General features: G+C 54.3%; 6 protein-coding genes across 6 annotated transcripts in view; 3 read left to right on the top strand and 3 right to left on the bottom strand.

Annotated features, from left to right (window-relative positions):
* Window positions 1-3422: 3422 nt before the first annotated feature.
* J4E79_004543 (uncharacterized protein) lies at window positions 3423-4673 on the top strand (the record flags this gene model as incomplete). The annotated part of the gene is made up of 1 exon (XM_049353426.1): window positions 3423-4673. One exon carries the CDS (start codon window positions 3423-3425, stop codon window positions 4671-4673), a length of 1251 nt encoding a protein of 416 aa, XP_049211874.1.
* Window positions 4674-5119: 446 nt separating this feature from the next.
* J4E79_004542 (uncharacterized protein) lies at window positions 5120-5395 on the bottom strand (the record flags this gene model as incomplete). Its single annotated transcript, XM_049353425.1, has 2 exons — window positions 5120-5223; window positions 5272-5395. 2 exons carry the CDS (start codon window positions 5393-5395, stop codon window positions 5120-5122), a joined length of 228 nt encoding a protein of 75 aa, XP_049211873.1.
* Window positions 5396-6470: 1075 nt separating this feature from the next.
* Window positions 6471-9000, bottom strand: J4E79_004541 (uncharacterized protein; the record flags this gene model as incomplete). The annotated part of the gene is made up of 2 exons (XM_049353424.1): window positions 6471-8120; window positions 8170-9000. 2 exons carry the CDS (start codon window positions 8998-9000, stop codon window positions 6471-6473), a joined length of 2481 nt encoding a protein of 826 aa, XP_049211872.1.
* Window positions 9001-9292: 292 nt separating this feature from the next.
* J4E79_004540 (uncharacterized protein) lies at window positions 9293-11558 on the bottom strand (the record flags this gene model as incomplete). The annotated part of the gene is made up of 2 exons (XM_049353423.1): window positions 9293-11219; window positions 11272-11558. 2 exons carry the CDS (start codon window positions 11556-11558, stop codon window positions 9293-9295), a joined length of 2214 nt encoding a protein of 737 aa, XP_049211871.1.
* A 423-nt stretch (window positions 11559-11981) lies between these two features.
* J4E79_004539 (uncharacterized protein) lies at window positions 11982-13402 on the top strand (the record flags this gene model as incomplete). The annotated part of the gene is made up of 2 exons (XM_049353422.1): window positions 11982-13277; window positions 13346-13402. The coding sequence occupies 2 exons, from the start codon at window positions 11982-11984 to the stop codon at window positions 13400-13402; spliced, it is 1353 nt and encodes a 450-aa protein (XP_049211870.1).
* A 2457-nt stretch (window positions 13403-15859) lies between these two features.
* Window positions 15860-17620, top strand: part of J4E79_004538 (uncharacterized protein) — a gene marked incomplete at both ends in the record, with an annotated part of 2675 nt that continues 914 nt past the window's right edge. The window contains one exon of the mRNA XM_049353421.1: window positions 15860-17518. Coding sequence (XP_049211869.1) covers window positions 15860-17518 — 1659 coding nt within the window. The remainder of the gene's footprint in view (window positions 17519-17620) is intronic.

Raw genomic sequence — 17620 nt, 5'->3', positions numbered from 1 at the left:
CGTGGAAGACATGTCGTTGTCGGCACACAAGAAGGGATTGCCGATTACGTCCTTAGCGACGGCTTACTATTTACAGGGTAGCAGAGCATAAGTCGACGTTCATTAGCCGGTAAATCAACGTTGTGAAGCTGCTGGGCACATTGAAGTAAGTCAATGTCGAGCAAAAGTGCTCGTATACCAGTGTTACCAGCTGTCAATATCATCTTGTTCTATTGACTTGCCAAAATTGATCTTCCAAGCAGCAGTACCGAAGCAATACGTCCAGTGGTACGATATACATCATCTCTCAAACGTTCAATGTGGACAGATAAGCAGCTGAGAAGATGGATGCGTGAAAGCAATGGAGGGTGTCATCCTACACCTGTCTCTATCTCGGCCAGCGGAACTTCAGCCTTGAGTACGAAAGAGAAGACTTAGTCATCCTTGTGTACGCATGTCTCATCCGTGCGCTGAACAGTATATACATTCAAGCATCCTACATTCCGATCGCCGAGTACGTGAACTCGTAGGATACAATTTAGCGACATATCAGTCTATCACTGCACAGCTGGACACAGCCTTCACTTAAGACAAGTATGCAGAGTGGGGGACTGGGTTCAATCATATGCAGTAAAGCGCAGTAATTCCAGGTTTGAGATATGCAAGGTAACGACGCACGGGTTCATATCCGCTCTCTTCATCATTCTGCATCATATTCATAACGGCGTATACTGCAAAGAGTGTGTTAGTCTGGACAAAACTACTCAGTTGCCGGATTTTAGACGGTCTATGCTGCACCTCAGAGAATAGGCTGCAGACTATGCCTCATTGCTTGGGACCGGAGGGTAAGACCATGAGATGGTGGGTGGGGAGGAGGAAAGCTGAGTGGTGGAAGTTCAGTGCTTGTGGATTTCATGGTCTGCCGAAGGAACTGAAACATATCACCTCAGCCGAGGCGCAATCAGTCACATGTTTCTTCGCGATTATTTTCTTGTATAGGTTTTGTGGCTCATTGGTACTCTACGTTGGTATCAGGGTGGAAGGTGATCTCGGACACACGGGTACCTAGTGGGTGGGACAGGCCTTAGGAATCTGGAACAGAGTGCTACGACAAAGCATGCACACGCGACCTGACAAGCTGCAACGCTAAGGATACAACGGTGCCTTTTAATTCGAATGATGTGCTGCCAACGGTCGTGCGTATTCCCCAGCGGCTAGAAGTACTGGATACCGATGGGAGGGATGTTTTGCTATGCTTTTTTGAAAGAAGTCTCTAAATCGAGGGAAAATCGACGCCAGGGTCTTCGAGATAGTGAAACCGACACAGTAAATTTTACATATTTTGTGTGGTTTGCTTCTCATGCAAGAGTGCAGCACACCTCTCGAGATGTTGAAGTACTGGGCAGAGCAGGTCCCTGAGTCTGTGGGCAGGATCACGGTGTTACGGATTTCGTGGGCGTCATAGCTGCGAGGCGCATCACAGTCAGTTGTAAGATTTGCTTTTTTACTTCAACGGCTTTACGGTATGTCATTGGCTCACACCAGATTCCAGGGCATCCCACAAACGCCCCGGTAGACAAGTCGAGCATAAAAAGTGGGCTCTAGTGAAGAGGTGTCCCGGGGGACCCGGGGAAGCGAGACAAGGAACATCTCGCCTGTCACTCACACTGGCGGCCCGCGATAGGTATCCGTGCAGATATCACTCTCCAATCGATAAGTTAGGTGGTGTCGAGGTGAAACACTCGGGCGGCTCGGGTTGGTGGAACTCGTTAGCTGTCCCACCAGGCGCTTCAAGGCAAGTCTGTGTTTGTCAGCCTGGGCCATCGAATGGCTGGTCTAAAATGGCGCGGAATTCTGCAATATCAGAAGTCTGGCTGAGATTGACGGGGTAGGTAATTTAGGAGCTGGGATGCTACAAACGGTTTTCTCGGGTCATGGGTGTTTCCAGTGAAATGGAACCAGGATGCTGTCAAATATACCGTATGATGATGCCACCCAGGCACGTCTTTTCTGTCACAGTTGACGGTGACGCCCGGTTTGAGGCCACGGCGAGGAGAGCCGATGCCATGGTAGCGGCCAAGCAAGCGGCGTTCTCCTGAAAGTCCTCGTGGAACCTGCCAGAGTCTTGACATTATTCAGGAGACCCTCCTCGTATTACGCTGCGTCCAACAAAACTGAATTTGGAAGTCGTGCCTAGATGCCGCCTTCGATGCCCAGTGCCGATATTCCCGAGGCTGTATAACCAGTTCTGGTGCGGACGGATGCTTGGAAGCGCGTCACCAAGCTCCCCTGCAGCCTGCTGTGGGTACACGATGACACCCGGCCAGTTGAAAGGGTGAAAAGCTAGACTCAGGTATAACAGTTGCGAAAGGCGGCAGGCGTCGCATGACGGCAGCCGCAGCCCGCTTCGACGGCATCTTGTGGCAAATTGTGTCGCGCAGCGCTGCATTTGTTGACGACCATGTATACAGCATCGGAGCCCGTAACGGAGAACAATCACAGAATGGGAAAGACAACACTACAGTGAAAGCAAATATCGGCAAGGATTATCACGCGCACGTGGTTAGATGAAGCGAGCGATCTTATCGATATGACTTGATGTCGTGCCGATGCATTCCCTGCACGTCAGCCCGAGAACCGAAGAATTCTGAAGATCTCTGATGGTGAAACAAGGGCCCTCGGGTTCTTTGCTAATCATCACAAGATGGAGTTTAAACAGCAGGCAGAATCTCGTATGTGATTCCCCCGCCCTAACGACCTTGGCAGGAACAAGCGCCGTTGCTACGCTCGAAAAAGCAAGACGTGAAACCAAGTCCGAAGCTCGTCAGCCAGGAACAGACAAAACACCTTTGCGGTGCTGAACGGAGCTGCTCCGAAACCCCACAGACTCCCGCGCTTCGCTGTTTCGAAACAGTAAGGCCAACTTCGTATCCGCACGCACGCGAGCTGGCCTTACGCACATTGGCCGCGGCCTGGTCAGGAGATGCCACTGCTGAGCAAATTCGACTAGCATGCTGGTCCCGCAACGGCCTCGAGGCGCTTGAGAGTGACCGTGCTAAACGGGAACGCAGACGAGCCCGACGGTAGTCTTGATCAGTCGTCAGCAGATGATATAAAGGATGAAAGCCGCCCGATGTGGAAGAGGCCATCACTTCCAGTGACACACAGTCCCTCCTGACAAGCTAGCCTTCGTCGTCATTCATTCTACACTTCACTCTTTTGCATTCGAAAACGCTGGGTCGTCTTTTTCTTATTCACTGGACTTTTTTGTTGCTAAATAGGAAATACTTCTATACACTTCCTGTATTCACAGTGGAACATTGTCAACAGACCACCGTTGTGGAGCCACCAGCACTTGAAGACTAGAAGTTCTTCATTTGATAACCCCCCAAAAGTCACACTCTACGTACACGGTCTTTACGAATCCACCAACAAACTCAACCATGTACACAAACATATTTTCTGTTCTCGCCCTGGCTGGCGCTGCTCAGGCCCATATGTCCATGTACTACCCAGCTCCTCTAGGAGGCGCTCCTTCCATCAACCCACAATCTACGGAGCTAGATCCACAGTTCAACTATCCGCTTGGCTGCTGCGGCCCCGATGGCGGTGACAGCAAGCCCTCTCCTGGCCTTTGCCGTGGCCATCTCGACAAGTTCGACACCGAGGATGCCACTGTTACCTGGCAGCCTGGTCAAGACGCCTACTTCCAACTCACCGACTACGACTACGACCCCGAGGCACCTGGCGGCACCCACTACGGAGGCTCTTGCCAGGTTGGCTTCTCCACCGACAAGGGAAAGACATGGAAGATGGCCGCCTCATACCACGGCGCTTGCCCGCATGCCACCGAGGATGGATCTCCCGAGGCCCAGACCTTCGACTTCAAAGTCCCCACCAACATGCCAGAAGGCGATGCCATCTTCATCTGGGTCTGGCTCAACCGTGAGCACGAGGCCTTCGAAAACTGTGCCAAGGTCCACATCGGTGGATCCGGTTCCGGCTCTGGCTCTGGCGATACCAGTGAGCCCAGTGAACCATCACAGTCTGCAACTCAGCCCGAACAACCCGCTTACTCCGAGACTGAGCCCGAAGAGACTCCCGAGCCAACCTACGCACAGCCTGAGGCACCTGCTGAGGACGAAGAGGAAGAAGATGATGGTGAGCGATACGAGCAGCCACCGGCCCCTACTCCTGTTGAGAACGGCCCACCGGCTGTTGTCGTTACCACCGTTGTAGCGACCACCATCTACGAGCAATACCAGGCTACAGAGACACCCACAGCCGAGCAGAGCGACAACTCTGATCGTGGTCACTGGTGGAACCGTCCTCACAAGGAGGTCAAGGCGAACACCCGCCGCTATGCAGTAGACGGTTCGAGCTGTGAGTGCCGCCGCGACGAGCTTACTCTCGCAGCCCGTTGCGCTTGCGATTCTGCCAACAAGGCCATTGAACGCAAGGCTCTGCGCATGCATCGCCGTACTTTCTACAAGCGTGTCGATGCTTGCGACTGGAACTCTGCTCCTGCCATGGAGGTCTCGTACTATACTCCCGATGCCAACTGCGCACCCGGTGCCAAGGACCGCATGCCGGAGAGCGACACTTTCGAGCTAGGCTGGGACGTTAACTGCGGTGTCGTCGAGGGCCAGAGCGAGTATGAGATCAAGATGATGAGCTGCGACATGTACGGTTAGGTGTGTCGGTTTAAGTCCATATTTCCTCATACCTTATCTTTCACTTCTTCACTTTCGTTCATCATGTTCCTGAACGCTGGGATACGTTTTACTTCTTCTTAAAGCACAGTGGGGATCACCCTATGCTTCCAAACTTTTACACACTAGATTCGGGATGGATTGGCGTTTTCGTCACACATGGGAGGCTTCACGACGTTCACGCACATAACTTATGACGGTTGGGCTGCGTCAGAGCCTGAAGGGACACATTGTAGAGCACTGGCAACACTGCAAACAATTGATCACTTTCGCAACTAAACAGACTTCACATTTATGAATTCGTGCACTGATACTTATTACAATTACTTCATTGGCGACTACTCAAGGTTCCACAGTCATCCTCTTGGGTGCAAACCAGGAGAAATATCATTGCTACAGTCATGCGAGATTGAGGGACAGACGAGCATCTAAGAAGACTGTCCACCCTTCCTGCCAGCCTCCTTAGCCTTCTCACTGCCAGGCTCGAAGCTGCCAGATGAGGCCTTGCCGCCCATAGAGGCGATGTCGTGTTCTGTAGTCATGTCAATCCTAGCTATTTAGTATACAAATGTACACTTACGCTTGTCAGCATCCATAGATGCGAAACCGCCGCTATGGGAGTGCTCTCCACCTTTCTGTGCTGCGGCCTTGACTTCGTCCTTGGGACGGTTCGCAAAGTTTCCGGGGTTGTCGTTGCCAGACATTGCTTGGTTTGTGCGAGTGGGTTGAGACGGGTATTTATATGTGATAAGGTCGATAGTCGTCTCGGATTAGAAAGATGCTGCTGTGCTCACCAGTAACCTATCGACTGAGCACTTTATATGCCAAGATCTCCAGGTCAGGATCGTGTATATGTCGTCAGTGCTCCGTCACAACAATTCGCATATTACTATGATGAAATTGCATCTTTGTTCGACGGCTACATCACACGTAGCCCAGACATCCAGCCACATGCAATTTACCCGCATCCACATAGTTGCGTACAACGCGGTGCTTAGCCTCGGCTATGTCATGATGGTAGTGAATGACACAAGAAAAAACCTCTCGCGGTACTCAATGTCGTAGTGGAGAGGCTGACGACATGACGTGACCATTTCGTTAGTCGCTAGCACGGACGCGTCTCATGGATCGCGTTGATGATCGATTATCGGACCATGGTGGACGCTTTGGATGGAGTGTAGACAAGCAAATGGTCGCAAGTATATTTGTATTATGTAGATGTAAGTGTCATGAGATTAGGATGATAGTCCTGAACAACTCGTGCGTGTGATGTGCGCTAGGCCGATTCCGAGACGTCACGTGACAGCGCGAAAGCGCGCAAAAGGTCAGATAGATCTAAATAGGGCGATACTCCTAGGTGGAACAAGCCAATACACTTCCTTGAAGGGAATGCTGAGGTTTATGGGAACTGGAGAGCGGATGAGACATATGAGCATGGCTGGTGAGAGCGTAGACTGGTGGGAAGATTCGATTGCATACACCTGCGTGGTATGACCACGAGTTCGCGCTCTAACGTATTTGAGAAACACAATAAATACATTTCAACATGGATAGCGGGCAACAATAGACACGAAAGAGCTTGACTGATGAGTCCCAAACAACGCCAGCATCCAAGTCATCATCGTAACCAAGTGACTCCAATATACACCGCCGGAAATACACCCTCTTGACCCCATATTTTCATTGGGATCTCCATATACCCAAGTCTGATCCCAACCTCGCGACCGGTACCTCGTATCCAAGACCCTTCATAGCACGTACAATAGGAGGCCAGGTATTCTATTCCTGTGTCTTTCCCCCACCCATGCGCTCGATGTTGGACAGTAACCTGCTCTTCCCACCACTTTGACTCCGGTTCAAACCGGGAGCACCTTGGAACTTAAGGCCACCTGGTGCGCGAAGTCCTGATGGTTTAGCGATTCCACTGCCGGTGCGCTCGTTCATGGCACCTAGACGGTCACCCATCGCACTGCCGGGACGTCCACCGCCCAGTGCGGATCCGGGGCGTGAGGCACCGGGGCCACCGGCCAGGAAACCCGTGTTGCGCATTGCTTGCTGAGGCGGCGCTTGTTGTTGGGGGGCGGCAGGTGGTGCGGAAGCCATTTGTGAGCGGCGAAGGTCTTCTTGTTGCATCTCTTCCATTTTTTCTCCGCACATGGAGAGCATCTGTTCGGCGGCCGCTACGAGCTCGCCTTTCTCGATGCGCTCAGCTTCAAGGTCTTCAACAAGGGTATCGTGGGATTTGCGAAGAGACTGAAGTTCCGACTGAAGCCCGGCGAGTCTAGCCTTGAGGTTCTCGATTTCAGCTCTCTGCGCTTCTAGCATTTGAGCGTCTTCGGCGTTTCGTGTGGTCTTTGAGGGAGACGCTCCTTGGCTCTCGTCCCTGGAGTCATGCTGGCCTGGATTGATCCTACTGAAAGTGTTGTCACGCTTCTTCTCTGCGTCTTCCACTTGCCCTTCGAGACTAGCAATCTGCGCCCGAAGCTCTTTGCATTTTTCGTCGGCCTTCTTCTGGTAATTGTCCTTGAGGGCTTTGATCTTCTTCTCGTGTTTAGCCTTGTAGGCTGTGTGTAGGTCGCGTGCAATCTCATTGACCTTCTCGGCAATAGCAGATTGGCATTCAAGTTCTGAGTAAACCTTCTTGTTCTCATCGCCGTCATCGTTGTTGATGAAACTCGTCATGTCGACGTTCTTGCTTTCAGCCTCGATGACCTTGGTTTCAAGCTCAGACGAGCGGCTCTCTGCATCATCAGCACGCTTCTCTGCATCGGCCAACCTCGCTAGGAGATCTTCGCGCTCAGCGTCGTTGCGTGCCATCTCAGCCTGGACGTCCTGCAGCAGTTTCTGGACCTCTTCGCCTTTTGATTTCCAGTCAACCATTTGTGTCTCTGCATATTCGCGAGCTGAGCGTTCGTCACGGACGGTCTCTTGGGCTTCGCCAACTCGGCGTTCAGCATCGGCGATAGCTTTGGAAAGAGCGTCGATCTCAGCCTCTTTTCCAGACAAGCTGGCGGTGAGAGACGACACCTGAGACTGAAACTGGGACTTTACAGACTCAAGCTCTCGGATGGTGACAGTAGGTAGCGATCGTGGTGTAGGCGGTGGAGGCAGCTCAAAATCCAACAAATTCAACATTTGGCTTCTCTGGCTTGGTGTTGCAGGTACTTGCGATCCACCCTTGGCCGGCGATCGCTGGTCTCGGTAATAGGAGCGGAGATTTGGCTCTGTAATAGACTTGCTAGGCGAATTGCGCCCGCGTCCGGGTGACGCACGGCGGGATGAAGAGAAGGATTCAATCTGAGCGGTAAAGTCCAAGAGTAAATTTGTGGTATCGTTATCGTTATACGCGCGCCGTGGCGTGGGACTGGGAGTGCGTTCCGAGCGGCGGACCGTAGAGGGTGTCATTTGAGGGCGAGCGCGAGGTGTAGCCTTTCAAACTGTTAGTATCCTACGTGAGATCAACAGCACATGGACTTACATCTGGCATGCCGCTCTTTGTTGGGCTCTGTTTCAGGGATGCGAATTTCGTCATATCGATCCCCGGCATCTCTGAGAAGTTGCTGAAGCAGGTATCATCGATGTCCAAGGATGTTGGCTCTGGCCCGTCTGGATTGAAGTCCGTGTTGTCCATGCTCAGATCGATCTCAAATTCGTGGCCCCGAGATGTTCGCTTTCTGGGTGTCTCGCGTGTTTTAAAGTTGCTATCCTCCATGAACTTCATCGCGGTAGTCAAGCCCTCGTTGTCGCGGAGCGGAGACTCTTGGTGAGAAGAGGCCGGTCGCTTTGACGGTGTGACCGATGTTTGCCGCTGATGTGTATGGGTTGGCTTGCGCTGGACCGTTTCGGGCGAAGGTACGCGTGACGATTTCGAGGGCGATTGGCTTTTGTAGGAGTGGCTACTCATTGCGGACCCGCGTCGCTCGGTAGCAATCTCCTTGATGGGCGAGATGTTCTTCTGGGGAGTCTGTCGATCCGCACTGCCAGTTTTAAGTGCCGGGTCTTCAAAGTCGTCCATCAAATTCTTTGCTGGCAGTGTCTTCATTGGGCTTGTGCGCTCCTTCAACCCAAATTTCTTCTCGGGAGACACTCTGAAAGCGGATTGGGGCACGCTGTCCTCAAAGTCTATTAGCGGCTTCACCGGTGTGGCTGCTGCTCCAGGGGCAATGTTCTCCTGGTCTTGGACTCCGATGTGTTCGACGAAAGGCGACGAGGGCGGATCGTTGTACGCCATATCAATATCGTCGACGATGATGTTGTCAGAGTAAGTATTGAGCTTCTCCGGCGAAAGATTCGACATTGGTTCCGCCATGTTTGCGATTAGGGAAATGCGGTGTCTGGTGTTCGCCGGAGCGCGCAATTGTGTGTTGTGGTTGCTTGTTTACAGTCCGTGCGCGCTGGTTGCCCCTTCCCCATCCGGTATCCCCCGTTTTGGCCGAACCCCAACCACCATCTGCGGCGCAGTATGTATGTTGCAAGTACCGTCATCGCGAAACAACAGGACGTTACATTATGCTACTCAAATCCACACAGACAAATCTATTACCAAAGCTTCGTGTCTTGCATGTTTATGCACGTCATTGCAACCAAATATGTGATGTATTTCAGTAGTTAATTGCTCCTCGTAATGCACCCGCCAATCTTTGATACTCTTTCAACAGCTCGTCAACCTCCTTTAACTTCAACTCCTGGGCATCTTTGGCTTCCAGAAAGCGCTTCGCTGGTGGTGTGGTCTTCTTTAGTTGCTCCAAAGCCGCGATCGCCCTTGCACCCTTTTCATCTACTGGTGGCAACTCGTTCGTGGCTGTACGACTGAGTGGTTCTGGGGAAGGCGATGCTTTCGCTTGTTCCTGGCCCGGTGAGGGGAGAACAGGTGTGCTATTATTGCTTACAGCGCGCGCAAAGCGAGGCAGTACATTCATGCTGGGAAAGCGGTTTAAGGGGTTGAAGTTGTTGCCCATATTGCGCAGAGAATCCACCGCGGAGGTGTTGCTCGGTGTTGGAGGATCTGCCTTGATCGGAGCTGGCGACGGTGTCTTCTCCTCTACGCTCTGGCCTGGGGCGAATGCAACGCGTCGCCCACTGTTGCTACCGCCGGACTTGGTAGAATCGACGCTGCGATCTCTGATCTGCCTCCTACCAGCAAAGAGATCAGCCATCTTGGCATCGAGTCCTCTGCTAATTGGAGCCTCTGTTGGCTCATCACCCTGCACTGAACTTGCTGCACTGACACTCAAGCTGTCTTCATCGCGCTCTGCGCGAGTTGGGGAGCTCACGAGCTTCCTTGCATCTTCCAGTGTCTTGGGAAGTACTGGCTGTTCTTGCACAGGGCCATCGGGATTCTTCTCCTTTAGACCACCAAAGAAGAATTTGAAGCTGGTGTCCAAGGTGTTGTTGATTCTCCCAAGTGCCTGGTCAGCAGAATCAAGAATCGAGTCCCGAACGGCATCAGAGGCAGCCTCGATCTTGTTGGTCTGTGTTTGAATAAGGTTACTCAAGCGACGCTGAGCTTTAGTGGTCGTTGGGCTGGAGGGTTCTTTGGGAATTGTCTTGGAGATGGGCGTGGCTGGGGTCTGGATGAGATCTGGCGCATCCGAAAGTCCAAGAGACATTGGGGTGATCTCGGATTTGGGAGTTGAAGGTCTGGAATCTGGTTTTGCGGGAGTGACTTCGTCGGCGCGCAACGAAGAAAGATCGACGGTTTCCAGGAATGAGATGGCTGCCTCGAGATTAACCAAGCAATATGCAGTTTCACCATCCATGCGAGTTGAACCGCGGAAACGATGGATGAAGTTTAGATCGCTAATTACGTTCAAGTTGACGGGTGGCATAGTAATGAGGGCGTAAATGAGGGTTGGCAGGATTTCATCAGCAGACGAGGTCGAAGGGAATATCTTGGACAGAGCTTCGACAATGGACTTGTGTGCAGCAGTCAAATGTTGGACCTTGCCCAGCGGGTACTTCTCCTCATTCATCTTTAGGATGTCTTCGCGTGCTGCAGATAGGTACTCGCGAATCTCGGGCTCCTTCTCCTTGGCTTTCTGGCGCTCTTCCTCGGTCAACTCCTCGCCAGTCATCAGGAGTTCCTTTAGACCAATGCCCACGAGGGATAGAGCAGCTGTGCGTGATCTGAGTTTATGATCCCTTTCCTCGTCATCAGTACTCCTGTGCCGCCATATCCTCTGGTAGACCTTCTCGCATACGGCGCGCTCGACGGCCTCTTCTAGTGCGAACCGCTTGAGCTCGAGCGACCTGCGCGCTTTCTTGCGGTCGGCCATTTCAGTGGCACTGAGCATTTGTTGTTCCCCTGACGGGTCGCTACCCTTTCTTATCGACGATGGCTTGCTCGACGAAGCCGACGCTTTCTTCGCATTCGCGACATAGTTGTCGCTCGTTAGGCGAGCAGAGAGAGTGGCTATGTGTGTGCTTATCTTCGCGGAGGCGCGTCCGTAGAAGTCTTGGAAGAGGTCGGCGAGAGCTTCGGCGGACAGAGGGGTGGGATGCACTTTGGCTGTGAGGGATTCGAGGAATCTAAGGGTGTTACTATCAGAGGACGATGCATGCTATGGGCAGCAGTAGGTACCTCTCGGTCAAGCTACGGATCTCGATAGGCAGCTCCTCGAAAGTGTCGGGCACTTTGGGCTCTTCGCTGTCTTGGTGCTCGTCCTCGTCCTCCTTCTTTGCAAACACGTCGCCGTCGGGGTTCTCGTCTTCCTCGGGCACCATGGCAGCCTTTAGCGGATCGAGCATGTCTGACGCAGTCGGTCCTTGCAGCGTATTCGCTCGGCTGCGCGAGAGGGGGCTCTTGGGGGCAGAGTCGAGGCGCGTGAAGGAGCGTGAGGGATGCAGGTTTCTAGGCCGGTCGGCCATGGTGTTATTGCTGCAGAAGGTCTAATGGAAATCTAGAAGTGTCGTGTGCCTGCATTGGAAGGAGGCTGCTGTGAAGGAGCGTGGACGGAGCGCATGCGTTCACGTCATGCGGCAGCACGGCACTTCCGAGGGAACCGAAAGTCGCGGGTGAGCCCTTGAGCAATGTGTTGAACGATTGTGCTTACTAGCGGGTGACGGAAGCGGGCGACAGGGCGAAGAGGCGCCGTCTTGGTGGTGATGGAGCTATGGGGGAGCTCCCCGCACGGCGCGCACGTGAAAAGGAGCTGGGCGGGCCTGGGGTCAAGTGAACCATCGATCGTCATCGATGTCCGACGGAGGCAGCCATCTCAGTTGGCGCCTGCTAACGCCTCCTCTGCGCAGGTTGCTCCTTGCAACTCCCTCTCTTACAACCAGAGATCCACCATGCGACGCCCAAGACCCTGCCCCTCCGCCTCGCGCGTGGCCGCTTCCTTCCTGCTGTCGTTCGTCGCCGCAAGCGTTGCGAGCGCGGCCGACATGCCCGTGATGCCGCCGCCGCCTCTCCCGCACAGCACTCCCCACGCCGACAAGGACTTTACGCTGCGCCACATCTTCCACCACGGCACCTACAAATACCCCGAGCTGCACCGGCGACTCGATATTCCAGAGCACGCCGCAGTATGGACCGCCCACGACGACGACGCGGCCAGTCGCGAGCCCGTGCCGCGGTTGCGCGTCAAGTCCGAGGCCATGAGCATACAGCGCCTGGCCGATAGGAGCAAGGAAACCATCACCGGCATACTAGAATGGGGCCGCATCACTGGGAGAGGCGTGGAGCTGCCGGAAGAAGACTGGACTATCGACGAGATAGCAGGCCCCAACGTGACGGACCGCGAGACCGTCCTGAGCTTCGCACGCATGGCCTCGGACGCCTACATACTCGAACCCGGCACGGGCGAGTGGGAGCCTGTTGGCGGCGGCTTCAACTACACAGAAGACTTTGGCTGGGAATCCGACGGTCTGCGCGGGCACATCTTCGCCGACACGGAGAACTCGACAGTCGTCATAGGCTTGAAGGGCACGTCGCCTGCCATGTTCGATGGTTCCGAAACCACTACGAACGACAAAATCAACGACAACCTGTTCTTCAGCTGCTGCTGCGGTCAGGGGGGACAGTACTTGTGGCGACAGGTCTGTGACTGTCAAACGTCGGCCTACACCTGCAACTCTACCTGTCTAGTCACTGCGCTGCGAGAGAAGAACCGCTACTACTACGCTGCACAGGACCTCTACCACAATGTCACAGCACTATATCCGGATGCTGAGATCTGGATGGCCGGACATTCCCTCGGTGGTTCTGTTTCGTCCTTTCTTTCTCTTACATTTGGACATCCGGCCGTCACCTTCGAGGCTGTGCCCGAAGCCATGCCAGCGTCGCGTCTCGGGCTACCCGTGCCCCCCGGCCACCAAATCGGATCACTACAGCAGCGCAAGTTCACCGGCGGTTTTCACTTTGGACATACCGCAGACCCCATATACATGGGAGCGTGTAATCAGGCCACCAGCGCCTGCACCATTGGTGGATATGCTCTGCAGAGTGTCTGTCACACCGGGCAGAAATGTGTATACGATACAGTCAAAGACTTCGGCTGGCGCATGGGTATCGGCACCCACAAGATTGTCGAAGTCATCCGAGACGTTATACTCAAGTACGATGCGCCTCCTAAATGTGAGGCTTACGTTGATTGCACTGACTGCTATATGTGGGAGTACTTTGAGAGCAACGGCACCGAGACTACCACTACCAGGAGCTCAAAGCCGACGGCCACATCAACATCAACCAGGTCCAGTCGCACAAGAACTGAAACTTGCAAGACGCCAGGTTGGTGGGGCTGTCTTGACGAGGATTCCACGACCAAATCACACACCAAGACTACGATTACGACGACATCATCGACCTCGACGTGTAAGACACCCGGTTGGTTTGGCTGCAAAGATGAGGACACGACATCTACGACCATGACAATCACTACCACACCTGCTCCAGCACCTACTGTCACAACAACCTCGGCGACACCTACCTCTACCTCATCGTGCAAGTATCCAGGCTGGTTTGGCGGCTGCCTCGACGGTGACGAGCCGCCTGCAAAGACACATCACACACCCAAGCCAACACCCACAGCTACCCCGACCAGCACGTCATGCACATCCGAAGGCTTCTTTGGGCTCATATGTTATGACAGGTCGAAGAAACACGGGAAGACGACTTCAGAATCTCCTGTGACAGAGAGAATGGAAATGTAGAGACGCAAGGTAGGAAGTGACTAGGCAATATTATTTTGACTTTATGGTTCAAGTGTAAAGGAAGGCGTAAATGAAGGCATTATATCCAGGCGCATGGGTTTTTACTTAGGCATTTAGATGCATCGCAAATTCATACAACATCGTTCAATACAAACAATACATACATCACGATATGCCGTCTATTTTTGGCGACTGGTGACGGTGATGCGGAGATAGCGGGAATGCATGTTCGGTAGGTTCTCTTCGGCAGCACCGCGGACCGCTCATGTATGCAGACAAGCTTCTGTTTGACACCTTGGTCTAGAGAAGCCCCTTGTGAGGCATTGGTGGCTATTTGTGCCGAAATTTAAATATCGCTCAACGGCTCTAGTCTTTGGCCGGACGGTGTTATTCAAACAAGTCGAACATGTCACGAGCGCGCGGCATGTCGTACCGAGTGGTCGCGTCATACGCGGTATGCAGAAACACGCCATTTTGAACGTGACATCCACCCGGCTGCAGATGATGTATTCCTTGATCCTGTGCAGAGCTGCAATGTTTGTGGATTTCAGACACGTATCGAGCGAGTTGGGCAGTACTCGTAGTGTCCGAACCATGTGGCAGTACGAACTACGGATCTGCAGCCTGAACAGCATGCGCAACCAGGATCTAGCCAGAGCACGATGCCTGCTTGGTCGCCATTGGCGGCTGATGTCGTTGGCGCGACAAAGTGGCGGTCTGGGTTTGGTGGCAGAAGCTGTCCATCAGTCGCTCTAGAAGATGTGAAGCAGCCGAATCGCCTCGCGCGTGCTATCTAGCATCCCCACCTACCCTTTCGGCAAAGAGCGACGGCGAGTTTCCTGGATGCAGACGTAGCCTCCTCCTCTGCACGGTTCTCGGGTGCTGATCGTCAATGTAAGGGTCCCCGAGCGTCTTGCGGTGGGGCCTGTCGAGAGGTTTCAGGATTGCATGCTGGCTACCGGCGCGCGCGGATGCCCACAACAGGTTTCTGCGAGGACTTGAGGCAGTATCTCGGTGTGTTGCCCTCGATCAGGTGCACTGCAGAGCTGGCCACGGCGGACGTGGTGGGAGAAGTCAGACAGTCGTTGCGGCGTCTCGCAGCCGTTGGCCTGGCCGGTGACGCTAGATTCGCAAATGTCGCAATAGACCAGGGGCCGGTCGACGATAGCCCATACAGCTGACAAGGCGGTTTTAGCATGCGATTGTCGGGCCCAGAGCAGGCCAGCTAGTCGTCGTAGCCGTGCCTTGGAAGTGGCTTTTTCGTCGATTCCTCTTAAGTTGCTCGATCGCCGATACAGCAGCTTCTGTCTCCTCGATCTTTCCGCTCTCCGCCCCGTCTCGTTCGCCCCTCCGCTGGGCCTGTCGTCCGTTTCCGCTCTCTTGTCAGCCCTACCGGCTAGAGTCACGGGACCGTTTTGTTTTCAGGCACCCCTTTGCTGGTTCTCCTAGACCCTGCAGCGGCGGCCTCTAGCCAGCTTTTCCTGCCCTGACGACATCACGCCTACGCACTGCTTTGCGCCGCCTCGCCCTACTGTCGACTCAGCCGCAGCGTGTGGCATCGCATCTGACTGTGAATCAATTCGGCGCTTCTGGGCGACTTTGTGCGCGCATTCGGCAGCACCCTGGGCTGTGCCTGCACATCATCGCTCGTGCCCTCGCTGCAAGGGAGATTGCCTCACTGCACCTACGTCATTGCTCAGCACAGCGGCAATCCCCACCAAACCAAGCCCTAGACCCTTCACCCACCTGCACCGCACCAACCACTCCTGCATTTCAAGTCCCCCATATTCATGCACCTATCTCCTACAACAACCTAAGCTGCCCCTCCCGCCCCTTCGACACTTCACCCGCCCGACGCGTGTGAAGACATTCGCACCATGTCTACACCCGCCCTGTCGCCCAGGCCCAGAGGCTCTTCGCACACATCTTCTCGCCCACGAGGCTCAGGATCCACGCCCATGACGAGGCCAAGTGCCTCACTGCACCCGACGTCTGCGCTACCCCCCCTCACGCCCCGCATGAATGGGGTAGCCAAAACCCCGAGCCATGTCGCTTCACAGAAGACGAAGGAACCCTCGACCCCCTCACCTAACTACTTTGGTCTGGCCGTCAACAGCAATGCCGACCACTTCTCCTCTAGTGCCGCCCAGCACATTCGCGGCAATTGGAGCCCGCCCACGTCCAATGTGCGCTCGACAGCCGCTGCCTCTCCACGCATAATACCCGTGGAGCAGAATCCCGAATTCGAGCAATTTAGGAAACAGTCGGAGAACAACCGAGCGTTTGCCCTGGGCAGCTTCGACTTTGCCTCGCCCGGCCTGAAAGCATCCTCCAAGAGCCCCTTCTTCAACAACATCGAGTCGGCGCAGCCCTCGTACCCCCAGTCACACTCAATGCCACCACCCGACCACCCAGGCGACAAGAGCGACACAAGCGACGAGCAAGAGTTCGCACCCAAGCCACGCTCCCCGAAGCGCATGTTGTCGACGGAGTCCTCCATGTTCCCTGACCGACCACGACGCAACTCTCCTGCCAGCTTTGATGGACCTGGCCGTTCAGACGCCGTAGCTCAGTTCGCCGAACCTCGCATCCCAAGGCCATCGCTACCTTCGAAAAAGACACATCCTTCACACATCTCAATAACTACTCATCGCGCTGAGACACTACCCGCACATTTTGAGGAAGAAGGCAATACCAGCGGCCCCAGCATGGTCACTGCTCAGCACATCATCAACATCCTACAGTCTTCCATAGACGAGGTCCTTCTGCTTGATCTGCGCGTGTCAACACAGTACGCAAAGGCCCGCATAACAGGCGCCTTGAGCCTCTGCATTCCTACGACACTGCTCAAACGCGCATCCTTCAATGTCCAGAAGCTAGCCGAGACCTTCAAAGACGATGAACAAAGAGACAAGTTTGAGCGATGGAGGAGCAGCAAACACATCATAGTATATGACGCCAACTCGTCGCAGATGAAGGACGCAACAACTTGCATTAACACGCTCAAGAAGTTCACCAACGAAGGCTGGTCGGGCGGCACGTTTATTATCCGTGGTGGTTTCTCGGAATTCGCTGAGAGGTTCCCTTCTTGGATTACACACCAAAGCTCCGGAAGTCCAACATCGGGTACAGCTGCTCTCAATCTCAACTCCGACCTACCTGCTGTTGCGCCCGTCATTGGTGGATGTCCTATGCCCGCAACCCAGAACGCTGCGAACCCCTTCTTTGGCAACATTCGTCAGAACATGGATCTCATTGGTGGTGTTGGCCAGATGCCCGTGAAGCAGCCATCCGGCATGACGCAGTCGGTAGAAGACGACCTTCCCCAATGGCTTCAGACTGCTTCCGAAGAGCAAGACAAGGGCAAGACCGTCGCGGAGCGATTCTTGCAGATCGAGAAACGCGAACAGAAGCGTATGCAAAAGGCCTTGTCCGGTGAGGTCGTCTACAATGCACCATCGTCATCAGGAGGTCCCGGGAAACACATTCAGATTGCAGGTATCGAAAAGGGCTCGAAGAATCGCTACAACAACATCTGGCCATACGAACACACACGCGTCAAGCTCGAAGGAGTCGCTGAGGGAAGCTGCGATTATGTCAATGCCAACCACGTCCAAGCTGCCTATTCCAACAAGCGTTACATTGCAACGCAGGGACCTATACCAGCTACTTTCAAGGTAGGGGGGGGGGGGGGGGGGGGGGGGGGGGGGGGGGGGGGGGTGGGGGGGGGGGGGGGGGGGGGGGGGGGGGGGGGGGGGGGGGGGGGGGGGGGGGGGCGG

Source organism: Alternaria viburni (assembly GCF_023758015.1).
Source record: "Alternaria viburni strain BMP 2772 chromosome Unknown scaffold_8, whole genome shotgun sequence".
NCBI lineage: Eukaryota > Fungi > Ascomycota > Dothideomycetes > Pleosporales > Pleosporaceae > Alternaria > Alternaria viburni.
The sequence above is the reverse complement of the archived record's forward strand: the minus strand, read 5'-3'. Positions and strand labels throughout refer to the sequence as shown.